This window comes from Rhinolophus hipposideros (assembly GCF_964194185.1).
Source record: "Rhinolophus hipposideros genome assembly, chromosome: 12".
In the NCBI taxonomy this organism is placed as follows: domain Eukaryota; kingdom Metazoa; phylum Chordata; class Mammalia; order Chiroptera; family Rhinolophidae; genus Rhinolophus; species Rhinolophus hipposideros.
The window spans coordinates 33,059,148-33,079,629 of NC_138058.1; the positions used below are offsets into that span (position 1 = coordinate 33,059,148).

Here is a 20,482-nt window from a genome sequence, read left to right on the forward strand (position 1 = left end):
AAAACATAGATAAAATATGCTCATATATTTAGATGAGGCAGACACATACACAGAAAAATAAAATACATGCTCATACATAATGGTTCGCATCATGTATTAGGGAGGTCCTGCAGAATTGAATTCTGCAACCTACATTATCATTACCACAACTTGCCAACTTTCAAGCAGTTTCCTTAAACACCTGAATGAATACCCACTGAGGGCTCAGATAGTGAAAACGTTTCTCAGCAATGTAAAGGCCTGCAGGTGATAAAAGAACAGGAAAAGAAATAAACGAAGAGAAAAAAAAAGAGAGCACAGTCTCTTTCTCTCAAATTCATCTCCAGTAGCTAGTCTCACCACTTGCCAACAACTACATCAGTTAAGAGATTAATAACTAAATTATTAATTAATTGGGGACAACAATAAGACTAGGGGATATAAACACTTGTCGTCTCCAAATTTGCTAGAGCTTCTACCTGGCAATCAAGGAGTGATGAGGAACAGGACCTCATAGGATAGGGTCCTTCTCTCAGATGAATAAGTCATTCTGGTTTCCATTCCTAACCAAAGTTCTAGAATCTCTATACCATGAAAGAACCAGGTAGTGGACCCTATTGAACTAAGGAAATTCATGCTGCATCAGCCAGGGCAAAGGCAAAATACTACAAAAAGCAACAAAGAGAAAGCAGAAATATCAAACCCTCTAATCTATAGAATCCATCCTTTGATCAAGGGCAAAGTACTGTGAGTTTGCTCATAGCCTAGATCTAAAAAGGTGGCCTCTTTAAACCCTTAACCACCCTGTCACGTGTCATGTCCAGCCTCATAAACTATGGCCATGGCAAGAGAACATGGGAAAAGTTTCTCCTCTCCATAATCACAAAAATAACACTCTCCCTTGGAAAATACATCCTGATTCCCATTACCCTCCTTCACCTACATACTATGCCTTTTCTGAATCCCTTGAGTTTCAGATGCATGCCGAAGTCAGTGTATGTTGAATATACTTTATCCTTGAGTCATGAATGGACACTTTGTAAGGCTGAGAACATGGAAAAAGAGAGGGAGGGAGAGAGAAAGAGAGGGGAAAGAAGAAAAGAAGGAAGGAAAGAAGAAAAGGAAGGAAGGAAGGAAGGAAGGAAGGAAGGAAGGAAGGAAGGAAGGAAAGGAAAACTAGGATAAAAGTGTAGAAATTGGGCCCAATCTATATCTATCACAGGACGCTAAGTAAAGTAAGGCAAAAGGAGTACTAACTAAAAGTCATTACAACAAATGTATATATATATCATATATATATATATATATATATATATATATATGAAAGATTTTAAAGCTCTATTTAAGGATCCACTTATAAATAAAATTCCAATACATCCAACAAAATGTTATTCTTTGGGCCTGTCATCGTGTTAGCTTTAAACTAAATTGTTTAATGAGAGCCAAAAAAAAAAGCAAAATATTTAGAACTATATTCTGAATATTCTAGAATATTCTAATGTTTCTAGTGCTAAGGCCAGATCCTATCATAAAGATCTAATTTAATAGGTATACCATAATGGTCATCCCTAAAAATAATCAAACCATCTATTCAACTAACTGTAATCAAGTTAAATTTTCATTCTTGCTTTCATCTTGAGCTACATTAACAATAATTTACATACCTCTCAAGGGAAAAAATTCAGGGATGCTGCAAATTGTGAGGAAGAAACTGATTTTGTGAGCACTTGATATGTTCTGTTTCCCTTAAGAAAAGAGATTTGAATTTAACCATCTTAAAGTTGATGCTCCCAGTACACTACCAAGAAATACCTGTAATCAGCATCTTCCTCACGTATTCCCTAGCTCGGCTAGTAGCACACCCAGTCTTCCAAGTCAGAAACTTAGGTACCACCTTAGACCTTTCCCTCTCCCTCATCGCCTTCCTTTTCAGACCTCTGAGTGAAATAACCAAGTCCTATCCAACTGTGTCCTAAGTGTTCCTCTCGTCTCTTCTCTCCCTTGCATCTGCCATTTCCCTCACCTTACCTATTGCAACAGCTACCCTGACATCGCTGCCTCCAGTCCCCCTTTCCACTATGATCCTTACTCCATGCTGTCATCCAAGTGATTTTCCAAAATGCAAACCTGTCTCCCACTCAAAATATTTCACTATGTACCCATCACCCACACAATAAAGTCCACACCACGTATAACAGCACATAACTTTCCATGATTTGAATCCTGCCTGCCTCTCAAACCTCATATCCCATTGTACTTGCCTCCTGCACTTTAAGCCCCATCACTGTCAAATTACACTGCTTAAATTTCCCACACACCCCATGCTACTTAATGCCTCCATTCTTTTGCATAGGCTGTTGCTTCAGTAGAGAATATCCTTCATTTCTTCCCCTTTGGCTTCCTGGCCAACTACTAGGAATCTTTCAAAACCCAGCTGATCTCCCAGGAAGCCATCCCAAGACCTTACCCCTACCCCTAAGAGTTAAATATTTCTTCCTCTGCCAACTTTGTAAGTAATAATGGCATTTACTGGGCATTTACTACGTTCCTGACACTGTTCCAAGCATTTTATATGTATTAACTCATTTAACCTTCACAATAACCGTTCCTAAGAAGTGGTACCATTGTTACCTTTGTGGATATGGAAACTAAACCATAAAGAATTCAATAACCTGTCCTCAAGGATACCCAACTGTTAAGTGACAGAGACAGATTAAAATCCCTACATCATATATATTTATATTATTGCACCTATCACAGTAAATTTATCTACATGACTGCCACTGCTCTAAACTGTGAGCTCCTTGAGGGTGGAGATTATGTCACACTCAATTCTCAAGCCATAGTGCCCGGTATAAAGTAATCAGTACATGGATTTCTTGAGTTGCAAATAAATTAACATTTTTAACAAGTTCAAGAGAAAAGCACTCAGAAACTAGTTTCCAAATAAATATTCAAATATGCTTTAAGAGTTCTAGAATAGAGCAAGCTATTTTTTCCATCTAATGAAAAGGATGTCAAAAAGAGAGGTTAATACAGGCATGAGACTATAGTCCTTGTGGACAATGAAGTGGACTTATTTTTGTAGTAATACCGCTTAATCACTGCAATAAATCAAAACCCAAAGGACCATTTACTCAAGGTTAACTTTTTTCTCTCACTAAAGAAGAATTCTTCTTGCTTATCATTCAGGGCAGTGAAAAGAAAGCCCTAAATTTACTTTGCTCAAGTGGGAAGAAGCGAATCATAGACTAGGCACTACTGATTGCTTCCTAAGTCTGGCCAAGAAACGTATCCCATTAGACAATTAAAATAAAACACAGTTGCCTGACAAAGCATATTAACAAAAAAAATTTCTAAGCTTGTGTGGACTGGCATTCCATTATTCAAATAATGAAGAATTCTTTATCTTAAGCAAAGAAAAATAAAAAACCAAGAACAAGATAAAATAGATTACCACCCCACGAGAATACAGATTTCTAGATTGAAACATATACATGTTACATTAAAACATATGCATGTACGCTTATAATATTTCAATAGCCAGTCTTTGTTTAAAATTATAAAAACCAAAGTTACTCTAACACTAATGACCTCAAGACCAAATCTACTGTACTTAGTGTGCTCTCACAGTTCCAGTCTTCTGAGCCACACTGAAGTGCAGTAATTAAAACCCACAGGGAAGGTACCAACAGCAACGGTGCACACCCCATGACTTGTTAGTATAATCAGCACCCCGCCCAGCTTCTACACACTTGTGCACTACAGAAAGGTAAATCTGCTGTCAGAAGAAGCAGAGTTTAGGCCACAGAGAGCTTAGGGCCCAGCAATGCAAACCCCACGCAGGTCTTACCATTTCTTTGTACACTCAACCATCAGCTCCTGGTAGGAGGCCACAAACTGGAACTTGGATGCATGTTTTCCTACACGCTGCAGTCTCTTCCAAACCGAAGCCATGATAACCAGTCAATACACTGGAGCAGTTCTGGGTTAGGAGCACAGCAGCTTTAACAAAGCAGAGAGTCCAAAGCAAAAAAGCTTTGCATGTATGTCTGTACTTTTAAAAACTCAACTACGGCTTGAAATGATGTTTGGGGTCCATAAGTCTTCTCCCTGTTTCACAGGGTAAATCCCATCTTAGATGAATGGCCCAGTCAAAACCAGTATGATACACATGACAGGATGAGTGAGAAGCGGTTCCCTCATGAAGACATCACCATTCCACTTCAGGAGCTATATGATGTGTATTCTGGAGGACTGGAAAGCAAAACAAAGAGAGAAAATATGAGGAGAGAAGCATGACAAGTGACTAACCACCCATGTTAGATAACACTGCAACAGACAACCCCAGTTCTCCGCATGTTTTTCAAACAATGAAACAAAACACCAACCTCAAAAGCCAGTAACATCAAGGATGCAAGACACCAAGGAAAAAATGACAATTCACACCGAAGACGTGGAGCAACACATCTGGTAATCAGCATCAACAACAATCCAGAGAGGCAAGTCGGGGCCCTACCTCCCCCTCCTAGCATCACAGAAGGGCAAGCAGAGCGGGAAAGTCTAGGGATGCTGTTTAAGGTCCACGTACAGTAAGAGGGAGGAGTGGAGTATTTTAAAATAAACTTTGTTTTTCAGCCGATAATTGATAGCCTCGAGTCCTAGAATATGTGCTTGCAACAAATTAAGGAGAGGAGAGGAATGCTGTTGTTGAGTCGGAGGGGGAAATGGATGGTGAAAGAGGAGTGGAGGGAAACCTCAAGGCAGAGAGAGGACAACGTCCCGGCTCCAGGCCACTTGGGCTCCCCTTCACCTTCACTGCCAACCGGAGAGAAATGGAAACTCCTGCCTGGGCGTGAAGCAATGACCAGCAGGGCAAGTGCACCGTGCGGGGCGCGGTGCCTCCCTCCCCCCATCCTCAGGGAACACTTCGCCGGAGCCTCCTCTCCTCACGCACGGAGCCCAGACCCCTGCCCCCCCAGTGGAGGAAGGCGGTGGCTCGCCCGCGGTCCCTGTCACCAGGCGATGCCAGAAGACCCCAGCCTGGTCCCCGAGCCCCGGGCCCGCCGCATTTCCACTCTCGCCCCCTCCTCACACCTCTAATCCCGCTGTCGGGTTCAGTCTGGCCCCGTTCCCTCCTCAGCGCCGCTCCTCCGTCGCCGCCGCAGCAGCAGCAGCCGCCGCCGCCGCCAACGAGTCCTCCATCCCCGCCGGAGCCACATGGAACAGCCGAGCCAGCAGCGGCGCTCGCGGGAGCCGGGGTCTGCAGCCCCTCAGGCGGACGGCGCGCCTCACGCCCGCCCCCTCCCGGACGGAGTCGCCCCGCGACTGTCCCCCACCCTACAAAACCCAGCCGGAGCCGCGGCTCAGCGCCCAGCACCCCCTCCCCCGCCTTCCTCCTCCGCCACCATCATCATTACCTCCCCCGCCGCACCTCTCACACTAACCCTACACACGGCCGCTCAACCTCCGTCCGCCCCTCCACCATTGGCCAGGCGCCGCACATGCCCCGCCTACCTCGGCTGCCGAGCCTTTGAGCGGCGGGGGCGTCTCATTGGCCAACCCGGGTGCCCATCACAGGGGCTCCACTCCCTAGCTCTGGAGGTGTTTTTCCCCCGGAACGCGGCGCACCACAGTCTACCCTTCTTTAAAAAAAAAAAAAAAAAATTGGAACCCACTAAGGACAATCCCGCCCATTCCTCTGATTGGGTTGGAGAGGGAAGCGATAGGCGGGAGGAGTAAGGAGTGTTTATGGTGAACTGGAAGATGGTTGCTGAAGGTGAATGTCTGTCAACCGCGCGCCGGGTGCCGGGAGGGGTTTCTGGCTTGAGTCTGTGCTGGCAGAACCCGGGCTTCATTCGCTGCGGCTGTGGGCACTGTGGCTGCTGTGGTTTTCCCTCCTGTTCTCTCCTATCCACAGCCTAGGAGCTGAGTGTGCCCTCTCCCCTGCCACTCGGCATCTAGGGTGTTTGTGCACACTGCCTTGTTTTCACCCGATTTCTCCTGGGGTTTTTCCCCGGATAACTGAAGTAATGACCCTGCCGGTCCCTGCCTAACATTCAGTCAACTGGTCCTCAACAGGATTCAGTGACACGAGCTAGACACAAAATGTTTACGGTGCAATTTCTTCTTGTCCTGATTCTTCAACATTTCTTTGAATCTTGGTGTCTTCTCTTCGCTGTCAGTCTTTTTCCCCTGGTAGGAAATGTACATGGATTTGGGAGTGGCTGGCATGTAAAAAGGATGGTTAATAGGCAAAAGAGAGGATAAAATAACCTAAGGGAAGTGCGAGGGCAGGGGTACTTAACCTTGCTAAAAGATCCAAGGACCCTTTTGAGAATCTGATGAAAGCTATAGACACTTTCCCAAGGAGGAAAACGTGTCCTATCACAAATTTGCTTTCAATTTTAGGTGTTTCACAGACCTCTGGTGTAGAGAAAGAGAACAAAGAATGACATTTGGGGAGAATCCCAAAATTTAAGGAATAAGCACAATAAAGTGGGAGATAGGAGGAACAGTCAGAGAAGTAGGAGCACCCTACAAGCAATTGGCAAAGAGTTTGGAAAAAAAGAAGGAAGCTAACATATAAAAATAAAGCAGGATGGGTCCTGGAAACAATAAAGGATCGTGCTTAATCTTAACTAATGATAGAGAGCAGGGTACATGGACAAAGTGGCTTGAAAGGTGTTAGGATCTAGGGAAAGATTCTTTGAGAGAGGCGGCAGAAGGGCTGAGATGGGTGAGAATTGAGCACATCTGTAGACATAGCGGTAAAGAGAAGGGAGAAGGAGAGACACCAATCAAGAGAGATGGGGAGACAGATAGAAGGTTTGAATCCAGCATTTAATTCTATTTCCATTTCAATAAAGTTTACAGAAAACTTTACAGAAGAGGACATAGATATCACTTATTCTGCTATATAGTCTTAATTTTAAAATAGTAAGATAGCTGTAATAATTACATTGATTCTTATTCTGTGCACATTTAAGAGTTCTTGGGTATCTTTCCTGAGTGGTTTACTAAGTCACTACAACCCCACAACCTTCAGCCATTATGATCTCATACAGTGATATATCCTACATCATTAACAGACTTTAAGTGAGTGGGTATTTTTTTTAATGCCTAATTTGTAGAAATGGTCAAACTATTTTAATCCAAGTTGCCCTTAGGAACAAACCACAGTAAAAACCCACATGATAATCAGGAGGGTTTTGCATCCTATTTATTATTGTTCTTCTAAAATTCTCAAACCTTCTCTTGTCGTTATACTGGTTTCTTTTAACAGTGTGTCCTCAAAAAAAAAAGGTGGAGTGGAGACTTTATTACAAATAAATTATCTTAAAAGCAATTAGCTTTAAACAAGTATCTTTCTTTAATAAAAAGAAAAGCAGTGTGCCTGTCCTCCAGGGAATCTTTCTCAAGTTGTAGAAAATTTTGAGAGACCAACAAAGTGTTTCTCAAAGACAGCTCTTCTTTTTAGAGGAAGTATTTTTCTTGGATGTAAACTCTTCTTTTTCATTCTTGCTGCAAAGGTAGCTAAGAAGAGACCAAGGAATTAAGAACAGACCTTGACGTTGTTTTACTGCTGAGCTCAAGTTCACAGACTGACTCCTAAAGGCCCCACAGTGCAGCTACTTTTTCCTTCATAACGCTTTCTTTTTAAACAACCTGTCTGCTAACTAAATTTATTGAAAAAACTTCAATATAGAATATTTTAAGGTCTTTTTGTCCGCGAGCTGATAATTATTGAATATCACTGAATACTGATCACGTTAAATACTACTATTATAAAAGATACAGTCTCTGTTCTCAGAGAGTTTTCAGAAACAGATGTTCTGTATTCATGCAAGAAAGTAACATGAATTACTTAATCTCCCTGAGACAGGCCTCTTATTCTGTCAAATGAGTAATCATGCCTATCTTTCTAGGAGATTGAGAAGATGGAAGATATAAATGTAAAGTACCTGGCACATAGTAAACAGTCAATAAACGGTAATTGGTAATGTATACTATTGTGCTTGGTGACAAACGTCAACAATCAAGAAAAAAACAAACATCTTCAAACAATACTTAGTTGTTACCAAACATCGCTACCTCAAGGACTAATGGATCTCAAAAGAAACAGTGCATTTACATTAACTCAGTAATTACCAAGAATGGAACACCAATACTTTCTGTGGACTCAGGATTTTATAATAATTATTAAGAATTCACTTACCCTCAATCCTCATGACCACTTTTTGTGCCATATAATAGCTGAGAGATTTGTTGGCATGCTAGAAGTTACTGTTTTCTTAACGTCCCCCATTCCTCCTACCTATTAGCATGTACATTCTACTGATCCTCCCTCTTCCAAGGCAGAATTTCCCACTGTGGTTCTGCCCCTTTACTCAGGTCTTCATTTATCATCTTTCCATCCCAGGCTTAATCTGCATATAATACATCTATGGGTGCAAGTTATTTTAATTGTCCTGTCCATTTGACCCAGGTGTTGACCACAAAATTTTACAGATGTTTTACTTAACAGAAGCTTCAACATTTAAAATAATTTCAATTTTGCCTTCAAAGATCATCAAACTTATAGTGAAGATATAATATGAAGAAATAAGTGGAAAATGCCATCCAAAAACTTTAAATCTTCTCTACCATGACAGTTTTGAAATGATAGAAATTATTTTCAGTGAAGCAGCTTTCCTAGTGACTGTTTCAGAAACCCCCAAAATGGAGATTCTAGTCTATGAAATGCAACCATAGCCTTGAATTATTATCGTTCCTGGTGATAAAATTCTTATCTTTGGATTTTATAGTTTTTTCAGTAAAAATTGTCTGAGGTATTATTGCAGGTTTTAACTACTAATAGAATTTATCTGTGCCTTAGTCATTGTAATAATATTTACTCCCAATAATAACACTGCAGGTTTTTGCATTGTATTTTCCAGTTATCATAGCAGTTATACTATATACAACAATATCACTGCAATTTTTAACTGCTAGTGAAATTATTTCTTTTAAACCCATAGCAAACAATTTTTATGTACTTAAAAAATTCACTGTGGCATGCTAATCCTTTGAAATGTCAACCACTGGTTTTTACAGTAGTTTTTCCAGGTATTTATTTTTATCCTATAGCCTTTTTCCTGTTACACCACCCCTCAGAATCACACTCACCCTCACTTAGGCTGGTCTTTGCTCACTGTTTCAGGAAAGGAGTATAACAGAATGCCGAGAAACAGAATTTTTCTTTGGCTTTCGAGTTTCAAAATCCTAGCCCTTTAGGGAGTAATGAAATGGATCCAGTTGGAGACCTATACTGTTCAATACAATAACCCCTGGCCACATGAGAGTACCGAACACCTGAAAGGTGGCTAATTCAAAATGAGATGTGCTGCAAGTATAAAATATACACCAATTTCAAAGAGTTAGTATATTTAAAAAAGAATGGAATATATTTGTATTAATAATTTATTAAAAATTAATAATTTTTATATTGATTAGCTGTTGAAATAATATTTTGGATATATTGGATTAAATGAAAAACAAAATTAATTTCACCTGTTCCTTTACTTTTTTTAACGTGGCTAATGGAAAAAATTTAAATTATATATGTTGCTTGCATTATATTCCTATGGGACAGTACTGGCATAGACAATAGTAAAATTTCCTTTCACGGAGAGGAAAAATGGATTTCCTAGAGTAGAAGGAAGAAAAAGTTGGAAGTAAAGTAATGAGAGGCTAGATGCTGGTAGATCCCTATGGCAGGACTTATTGCCCTGTTCTCACTCTATTCTGGCACAGGCCTTGGAGAGGGGCAACTGAAACGGCAAGACCTAATCTATCAGATCTGAGAGCTGAGAGAGAGATAACTTACATTCTTTTTCCTTGTCAGAGCCCTGGGGATGTTACAAGACCTTTAAGAGAAGAAAAAGCTGGGTTGAGTATGTCTTCCAGCCAAGCCTTTAGAGCAGCACAGTTCAACAGAATTTTCTGTGATGAAAGCTATGTTCTATACCTGGCTGTAGTCTTCAGCCACTTGGGCTATTGAGCACTTAAAATGTGGCTAGGAGCTGTAACTGAGGAGCTGGAGTTTTAATATTATTTGATTTTAATTAATTTAAATGTATATGGCTGGTAGCTACCATAATGACAGTGAAACCTAACCTGGTACCATGGAGGTTCTGGAAGCCCAACCCAATGATTCCCAAATACCCAAAAGGGTGTAGAGCAATGGAAGCCATTAGACCTAAAGGGGCCTTGCTGATAGACCAAGATGGCCCCAGCAGCAATCTGTGGGGCTGGCTGCTACTGAGGGAAGATACAGACTGTATGACAGCCATAAACCATTGGCCCAGCTATTCTAATTGTGCACCAGCTAATTATCAGCTCTGACTCTAGAGTACTCTTGCTCTTCTGTACCATCCTTTCAAGCTGACTCTTCAAATTACTCAAGATAATTTCATGATGGTAAAGTCACAGTACACAAATGCTGTGTGTGCCAAGGTAAATGCAGTTATTGGAGATAATTTACGCATTGCAAGTAAGTAGACCATTACTGTGATTTTGGCAACAAAGGTTTGAGTTGGAATTAGGAGCCCTTTCTGAGAAAGTCTTTGTGAAATTCAATAAATTTATCTCCTATAAAATCAAAAGGGACTCTTGACCAAGGTTTATTGGTCATTTCCCATAAAATGGTAAAAAGCCTTTGATGAATTATAAAGAGTAGACTGACGTCTGCTTCTTTTTCTCTGTATTTTCAATAATTGGAATAAATTCCAGGTATCCAGATACAGCATCCAGCCAGTGTTTTCTTCTGAATAATTCCTGGATGACTATATTTAGTATGAACAAGATAATATAATTAACATATTCTGAAATAATACAGCTAGACAGGAAAGGCAAAGAAAAATCAGTAGGAATTCACAGTCTTGGAAGGCATTGAATACACCCCACTGCCTCAATTTAGTGTCAAACAAAAGCATGTCCAGCTCAAACAGTGCAAAAAAACAGCAGCAAGCTGAAATCAGGCAGAACTCTACTTACCAGGGCATGGACATGGGCCAGGGGAGGCAGCCCTGGGCAGAAGCCTGTCCCAGATGAGCAGAGTTAGAAAATAAACACAACTCAGAGGGCAGGACTATCGCATGCACGGTTTGCAATCAGCTGGGCAGGGAGAGGTGGAGAACAATTCCAAGGCCAGGGCAATCCCATGGAAATCAAAGTGAGCTGCGATATCATTGCAGAGCCTCTCTTTTTACAAGTCACTCAATTAGTGACTGGGCTTACAGAGAAGAGAACATAGCCTGAGAAGTAAAGCGGACTTCATGAGAGCTGCTGGATATTTCTTCATATTTTGTCACAACTTTCGGATGCTATTTTTAAATATTCCCAATAATGAATCATAGATATCTTTCTCCAAGGAAAGAAAATCAACTGTTGAGCAAGAGTTAAGTTTTTGTGCCATAGTTCAAAACTTATGCAAGCACCCCGATAACCAGCATACTTCAGTGTAGAAAAGGAGTATTGTACTTGTGCATCTTTCTTTACACAACTCATGATAAAAAGATGTATATTTAGAGGTCGAACTTGATTACATTTTAAAAATCCACTCTTTCCTTGAACAACTGAAGCAAACAAAAGGAGGCTTAAACTGTTGTCTGTTCACCTTCTTTCATTCTTGTAATAATACACTCCCTAGCTACTCACAAAGCTACTTTGTGCATGCCTCTTCTCCAGCTTATGTCACAGTTTACAAAATAATAATTACCGAAATCCTGCCATTATGAGTGATAAACAGTAACTTGTTGAGTACTCCTTCACACATGTCATGCTGGAAAGTGAAACCGCTGCACTGCATGCATGATATTAATTGCTCTTCAACACTGAATGTTATGAATATTTTGCAATGCCCAGAAACGTTATTTGATAAAATAATTTGCCAATAGTTCATTGTGCTTCATCTTACTAAAATCTTATTACTTTTCAGCTGATTTTGCAAGCTTTAAGGCAACAATGTAACTTGTACCTACTTTTGCTCCAAGGAGTACAATGTTGAATGATAATTTTATGATTTTGGTTTTCTTTGGTGATATTTTGAGTGAAAAACCCATTTATTTATTAACAATGATCTAATGCATACTACTAAGGAAATCTACTAAGTCAAAGCATTGTGCTAAGAATTGGGAATACAGCACATCAAAAGAGACAAAATCCCTGCCTTTACGGAGCTCACAAACCTCATCAATTACAAACCATTTAGAGTTTGCTTTAGAAAATCTCAATTGATGAAAAGTGACTGCTTTATTTAACAATGACACAAAGGCTAACTGAGAAAAGTATTATAAAAGACAGAGAACTGGGACTAACATTAATAGATAGCACACTCAATGAAATTCAATTTTCAGATATTTATTGCTGTACTTCTAATTTGTGGCTGTTTGTGCAGTCGCTTATAGACTTGTCACAGCTCATACAGATTTATAATTTGCACTGGAGCCCTTTTTACAATTTATGTTTATTTCTTTATTTGAATTGCATTTATATTACTATTTTATTATTTTTATGTTCATTGAACCACATTAGAGAAATTGATCCATTTTTTTAAAAAAAATTATGAATATAAGACAATGCTATTGTAACTACAAAAATGCAAAATTATCACATGCCAAAACAGAAATTTCATTGTCTGAGAGAGATGATCTGCAATTTGTTAAATGTTAACCAAAACAATCAATCAATGTATTCCTTGGAGCTCACATGCAATTTTTAAGAATAAAATGGTTACAAGAATGTGATAGGATTTTAAGAAATACACACCCATCCTATTTGATTTCCCTTTTGACTCCTTAAAATAATTTTAAAAATGTAAAATAATAACAGCTTACTTTCACTGCCCTTTACTCAGAAACATTTAACCTCTCTTCCTAGATATTCTTAGAGGTAAACAATTAAAAGTTGGCTTTTATCTTGTATGCATGCTATGATTTAAAAAAATTTAAAAGTACATATGTAAGAGAATAAAGACTCAAAGAGAATACACAAATAACTTCATGTTAGGGTATAAAAATTATGAGTAATACCATTTTCTTTTTCAAATTCTCTAATGTTTATATATATTTTTGCAATAAAGGGATTTAAATTGCATAATTGTAGTCTTAGATTGAAGATATTGTATGTCATTACATACTCTTTAAAATGTTCTCTCACTAGCTGAAAGCTTTCCATCTATAGTTTCTATTTATAAATCATATCTAATTGATAAAAATGAAAACTGTCCTCAGAATAAATCCATTTCTAGCGCATCTAATGTGTTTTGATTCTGGATCTATTTTGCCCATGGACACACTTCAGTTTGGGGAAGTGAATGAAGACTCTTCTTTCACAGAACAATCTATTCCTAGCAATGTTTTCTACATTTTGTACCATAAAAAGAAGGATGAGTTTTCATTGGCATTTTTATGTGCTTGATCTGCTTTACTCATACTTAGGACCATGAATTCCATGGTCCTGCTGGGTATTTTCTCTATCATCCTCCAATTTCATGTTTGACTCCCTACTTATTTGCATATTCTATGTGGAAGATTCTGTTCTCTTCTTCAATGTCAAGTCAGGTGGCTCAAATAAGCAGATATTTACCAAGTGCCGACTATGTGCAAGAAAGTGTTAACTTAAAAAAAACTATATATTATAAAAACATACAAAAATTATACATTTAAAAAATGTATAGGTCACAGCTGAAGACCTCAAGGAACTTAAACTTATTTCAGAGAAAAAAAAAGTACAGATAATAAAAGTGTAAACTATAACAAATGTAATAGGCTATAGAATATTCAAGTAACAGACTGAGAAAATTAAGAGATATAAAAATCCATTATTGTCCTGTAGTCTGAAAAGATAGCCAATTATGGTGAAGCACAAAGAGCATAGGATAAGGCTAAATTGAGAGAACTGAGTTAATGTTGCAGGTTCATCACTTACTAATTGTGTCATCTTAGGAATTTACACAACTTCTTTGGATAGAGGGGGAAAAGCACCAGGGGTGCCAAAAAAAGGTATACAAGTGGGCACTTTGGTCAATGTTGCTCAAGCAGTAGTTCGCCATAATCAGAAGTGTCTGGATCCTGATGGTAACCACTTTGAGCACCTCTTGTAACTGCAAAAGTCAAATGTGACTTGTATTCATCTTTTGCTATCAGTATATACTATTACAATTTTAATAGTTTTTTCCTTGCTTAAAATGTGTATACATTTTTTTGGCACCCTCTGTATATATGGTTGACCATTGAAAAACGTGGATTTGAACTGTGTGGGTCCACTTACATGGGGATTTTTTTCAATAAATACATACAGTACTATAAATACATTTTTTCTTCCTTATGATTTTCTTAATAATATTTTCTCTTTTCTAGTTTACTTTACTGTAAGAATACAGTATATAATACATATAACATACGAAATATGTGTTAATTGACTGTTTATGTTATAGGTTAGGCTTCCAGTCAGCCATCGGCTATTAGTCAATCCCTTTTCTGGTTATCTATCAAAAAAATTTAAAAACACTTATATGTAAACAGATATGTACCCCTAGGTTCCTTGCAGCATTATTCACAATAACCAAGACCTGGAAACAATCTAAGAGTCTTTTGACAGATGATTGTATAAAATTCTTTATGTGGTTGTATGTTTATTGTATATATGTGGTACATATATACAATGAAATACCACTCAGGCATAAAAAAGATGAAATATTGCTATTTGCGACAACATGGATAGATCTTGAAGGTATCATGCTAAGTGAAGTCAGATGGAAAAGGACAAGAACCATATGATTTCACTCATATGTGGGATATAAAACAAAAAGCAACAAACAAACAAACCCATAGATACAGACAACAGAATTGTGGTTACCAGAGGGGAAGGGCATGGAGGGAGAATGAAAAGGGTAAAGGGGGTCAAATATATGGCGATTGAAGGATACAACTTCTTTGGATAGAGGGGGAAAAGCACCAGGGGTGCCAAAAAGAGGTATACAAGTGGACACATATGGCGATATATGCTCAGGTGGTAAGCATACATGGAGTATGTAGATGTTGTATTATCAAGTTGCACACCTGAAACGTACATAATGTTATTAACCACTGTTACCCCAATAAATTTAATAGAAAAAGAAATAAATAATGGCAAAGAAAAAACAGTAGGTTATTAGTAGTTAACTTTTTGGGGAGTCAAAAGTAATACACAGATTGTGTGTAGGGGGGTGCCCCTAACCTTCATGTTGTTCGACAATCACCTGTATACGTATTTCCAAGTCAAGCCAAGCAGATACAATTTTGGGGACAATTGGTAGAAGTAGAACAATTCGGAAAGAGAAGCAATTTCCTCTTGGATTTTTAGCTATAAGGATCAGAATTCTGCTGCCAGCGACCTCCATTACTCAAGTCCACCTGAGAAAGAAGCCAAACTGAGGAAGCCAAGAAATGGAACAGAGAAAGAATTGCTACATTTGCCTCATCTGTAAAATGGAATATGGGGAAATTTTACTCCACTATCTGGAGGTAAAGGCTAGAAGAGATAAACTCTTAAGACCCCTTCCAGCTCTAATTCTGCAGTTTTAAAAATTCCTGCCTTTAATGTGTGTGAAATAAAAAAGAGGCATTGGAATTAGAATTTCCTGTCAGTTATTTTCATTATGATAATCTAGTTTTTGCTATCTTTAGAAGCTTGCAGTTTTTTTTTTCCAGTTGGGGCTATTTTTGATGATTTTGTCTAACTTTAATTTTCTGATTGATCAAAAATGCAAAGTTTATAGTCACAATTCCCACAGTGAACATGAGGGCAGAACAGTATCTATCAGAAACATGGAAAAAAATCGCTTCTCGGCCTTTTGGCTAACATCAAGTGTAGAAACATGGAAAATATTGTTCCTAAATGTACCAATTCCTAATTCATTTGCTTATACCCAGCTCTAAAGGGGAAAGTAATCATAAGTCAATTTTGGTCATTTCTGTAAATTATCTATGATAAATTATATACAAAATAAGCATTAATAGAACGTATTACTCTTTCTAGAGTATGTTGTTTATAACTTCAATGGCAATCAGCCCAAAGAGTTCAATCTTTTCCAGTATGAATTGCTGAGGTTGTTTTAACCCTCTTCACAGAGAGACACCCATGATTCACAGTGATTTCTCAAATGTGCTGTGAAGACTAAGAGTACAAAAACAATCACAATCAAAAATCAACACAAAATGGATCATGAACCTACATATTCACAACTAAAAATAAAACATTCTTAGCAGAAAAGAGGAGTAAATCTTTGTGACTTTGGGCTTGGCAATGGTTTTTTAGATATGATAATAAAAGCATGAATAACAAAGAAAAAACAGATAAATTGTACTTTATCAAAATTAAAAGCTTTTGCGCTTCAAAGACACCATCAAGAAAGTAAAAGACAGCCAACAGATTGGAAAAAATATTTGCAAATCACATATCTGATAAGGGACTTGTTATCTAGAATATATAAAGAACTATTACAACTCAGCAATAGACAATCCAATTTTAAAAGTGGCAAGGGGTTTAAACAGATGTTTCTTCAAAGAAGACATATAAATGACTAATAAGCACATGAAAAGATGTTCAACATTTACCATCAGGGAAATGGAAATCAAAACCATAATGAGATACCACATCACACTCCACATGACGGCTTAAAATCAAAGACAGATAATAATAACAAGTGCAGGTGTGGATGTAGCAAAATTGAAGCCCTTACACATTGCTGGTGGGATTGTAAAAATAGTCACTTTGAAAAATAGTTTGGCAGTTCTTCAAAATGTTAAACATAGACTTACCACATGACTCAACAATTTCACTCTTAGGTATATACCCAATAGAAATGAAAATATATGTCCACACAAAAACTTTACATGAGTGTTCATAGCAGCATTATTCATAATAGCCATAAAGTGGAAACAACCCAAATTCCATCAGCTGATGGATAAACTGTGGTATATGCACAATAGATTACTATTCAGCCATAAAAGGGAATGAAGTACTGACACATGCTACAACACGGATGAATCTTGAAAACCTGCTAAGTGAAAGAGGCCAGTCACAAAAGACCACATATTGCATGATTCCATTTATGTGAAATGTCCATAATAGGCAAATCCATATAGATAGAAAGTAGATTAGTGGTTGCCAGGGGCTTGAGGAAGAGAAAAATGCGGGAGTGATTGCTAATGGGTCTGGGCTTCTTTTTGGGGTGATGAAAATACTCTAAAATTAGATAGAGGTGATAGTTATACAACTCTGTCAATATACTAAAAATAAAAAATTAAACAAAATTTAAAAACCACTGAATCATATACTTTAAATTGATTACATGAAGGGTGACATTTATTGTATGTGATTTATACCTCATAAAGAGATCTTTAAAAAAATAAAAGAATACAGAAACAGACCACTGACCAAAGGCACTTGCCAATTATATTATTCTGCAGCCACATTTAACCAAAAGTCAGAAGACAACTGAATATGCTGGAGAGCTCAACAAAATATAATATTCTAACACAGAAATTTAAAATATGAAAGTCCCCACACTTGGAATTAGGAGATGTGCATGCTAATTTTTCCTAGACCCCAACCCAAGTTTGGCAGCAATGATTGTTAGTTCCCTCTAGATACCCATTCTCTCTTTTTTCTCTAGCAATAAGAACCCCAGATTTTAGTTGAGCCATTTCCACTCTGCTGAAGACCTGTCAGCCTCCTTTGCAGCTAGATGTGGCTAAGTGCCTAAGTATAGCTAAGTCTTGTGTGTAACTTCCAAGAAGTCTCTTCAAAGGAAAGAAATATATCTTTTGTTCTCCCTGCATCCTGTTGCTGAAATCTAGGTGGGTTGGCTAGAGCTTCAGCATCTCTCTCGGACTCTGAGGATGAGGGATGGTGAAGTGCCAAGCTTGAAGGAGCCTGGGTCTCTCACAAATTTGTAGAATCTTTACACTTACCTTCATCAGACTTGTTTTATATGAAACAGAATCATTTTATATGAAACCCCATCCTACCATCAGACTTGTTTTATATGAAACAAAAATAATCACATAAGCCATGGTTATTTTGGTTTGGGGGGCAGGGTTTGGTTTTTTTTCTGTCACATGTAAAGTACATAATCCTAATACACTGGGTATGTGAAGAGTAAAGAGGAAAGGGCCCTTTAGATTGATTTGGAGGACAGTCTACTCTTTAAAAAACAAGGTAAAGCCTTCTTTCTGGATGGAATAACTTGCTAAATTAAGCTAAGAGAATGCAAAGGGTCTTGATTTGATTTTCCAAAGGTGGCCAACAATGGTAAAAATACCTAGAACTGTACAAATCTGTTTGTCATCACTGCACGTGCCTCCTCCTCTCCCTGGCATTTTCATATCAGCTAAGATCAGCCAGAAAATTCCAAACACTGCGGGTTTCAAATGTGATTAGTTTTTAAGGAGAGGGCAGGATCTAATTCCTTTGAAATAGGTTTCTAGTGGTATTCTAATTTCTTTTTCAGTCTGCTCCACTTTCCTAACCTTGAGTAAATCTATATGGTTAGGTAAGCATCTGTTTGAGGAGCATAAGAACAGCTGCTGGTAGGTGACAAAGTTTTAAAACCATGCCTCCTTGACTACTAGAGCCTTTCATGGCTTTATAACTGGTTAGTATTTGTTCAAAATTTATTCAATAATGGCTTTGAATTACTCAATTAAAAACCACAATTTTAAGAAACACAAGCAATCCATCATTTCTAAGTGGGCATTTTTTTTAAGGGAGGGAAAAAGGAAAAGCAGATGGAAGAAGGGAAAAGGTAGAAAGGAAGGGAGGGAGGGAGGGAAGAAGAAAAAAAGAAGGAAGGAACTACGTGTGTTTTTTAAATTACTGCAAAGGAGAGACCCAGAGGCTCTGTTCATGCTATGATGTAGGTGACTCTTTTAACCAGACTACTTTTACAATTGTCTAGATTGTTAAAAGTTATCACAGTCCATCTACTCCTGGCAGATCTCCCTAAAATTTCAACTATTATAGACAATTATAGACAAAAGCAGATGTATCACAATGTGTTGTAAGTCCAGAAACTTAAAACAACATCCATGCAAATTTTGCCATATGAAGAAATAGTAAATATTAAAGAATCATGACAAATAACTGTTTTCACTTCCTAAAGTTACAAAATCTACTGCCTTTTTAGACATGACTATAAATGTTTTCTGTGCTTATCATTCATGCGTAAAGGCTAAAACTCACTTTAAACACAAGGGCAGATACATATGCAATAAAGTGGTTTCACTAGGGAAAAAGTCAGGATTTAGTATTAATGCAATCATAATATAGCCAGAAAGTTTCAACTCTTGTTACTGAAAATAGACACTTATAATTTTAAAAAATTATTTCAATATTAATTGATATTTTGTTTTAGGAAGATATATCAAAATAGATTCTGAACTAGCCTACTTTTGTTTTTCACTTCTATCATACTTGACTTTTTCTCTATTGCGGTTCCACTTACTGATATTTCTTATTTCCACAGCTCACTGATAAGGCATTGAGACTTCTGTGTTTTAAACAGTAAGACTGAGTTGAGTTTTATTATATTTAAGGGTCCTTTTTTGACAAAAATGACTACAGATCTTGAAAAATCTTTTTAATTTTTTAAATATTAGTGATTATTACAAAACAACAGTCTTCGTTCTGGAACTCCTAAGTGTGGATGGATGAAATGGGATGTACCCATTCTTACTTACTTGGGGTTGCATGAGAACAGCCTTCTCAATACTCACACAGTGTCCTTCATGAATCAAAGCCAAAATAGTCATTTTGAAACTTGCATCCAGTCCTGTACCACTCCTCTACAAAAAAGACGTATTAATGCACAATTTTCAGGTTGTTGAGAAGGTGAAAAAAGTGATCCTATTTTTATGTGTCCATTTCAAAAGTGGTTTCTTACTCTTCTCTCTGATTAAGGCTTGGTGGTAGGGAAAGGGGAAGTGATGAAGAAAATAAAATAATGTGTGTGACATACAGAAAGTACTCAATAAATGCTGACTCTTTCCTTTCTGTCTCTTCTGAGGGGAACATATAGCATAGAATTTTGTTAATTAAATCCACAAAGTGCAAAGAAGGAGACGATGTTGATCACTCATGCTATCTGAAGTATCCAATTTACACATCCAATAATAAATGACTTTCTTCAGCAATTATCTCTCAAGCTAGAAATCAGAGCCTGAAAGTAATCATTCATTTTATAAAAATCTGCTACTAGATATATCACTTCACTGCTTTTGTAAGGGTCAAGTTCCAATGAGAAAGAAAGCTGAGGAATCTTTTCCAGAGTCTACTTTTCTATGAGAGTTCCTCTCTTTTTTCAAAAGTAGGCACGTCTAAAATTCTATGTGTTTATTCACTCTGGTAAAGAAGTCATCTATCAGTTCATTCCATTTGAAAGCTTCAGGAGTAACTACTCTGAGACTGAGTACTCTTG

General features: G+C 37.9%; 1 protein-coding gene across 19 annotated transcripts in view; it reads right to left on the reverse strand.

Moving 5' to 3' along the window:
• The window catches only part of EHBP1 (EH domain binding protein 1), a 668,483-nt gene that overhangs the window by 285,994 nt on the left and 362,007 nt on the right, over positions 1–20,482 (reverse strand). For 7 of the 19 annotated variants that reach the window (XM_081069113.1, XM_081069112.1, XM_081069122.1 and 4 more), the window contains one exon: positions 3,833–4,236. In XM_081069113.1, coding sequence (XP_080925239.1) covers positions 3,833–3,936 — 104 coding nt within the window. In that variant the 5' untranslated portion in view covers positions 3,937–4,236. The other 12 variants (XM_081069121.1, XM_081069118.1, XM_081069128.1 and 9 more) reach the window with 7 other exon arrangements.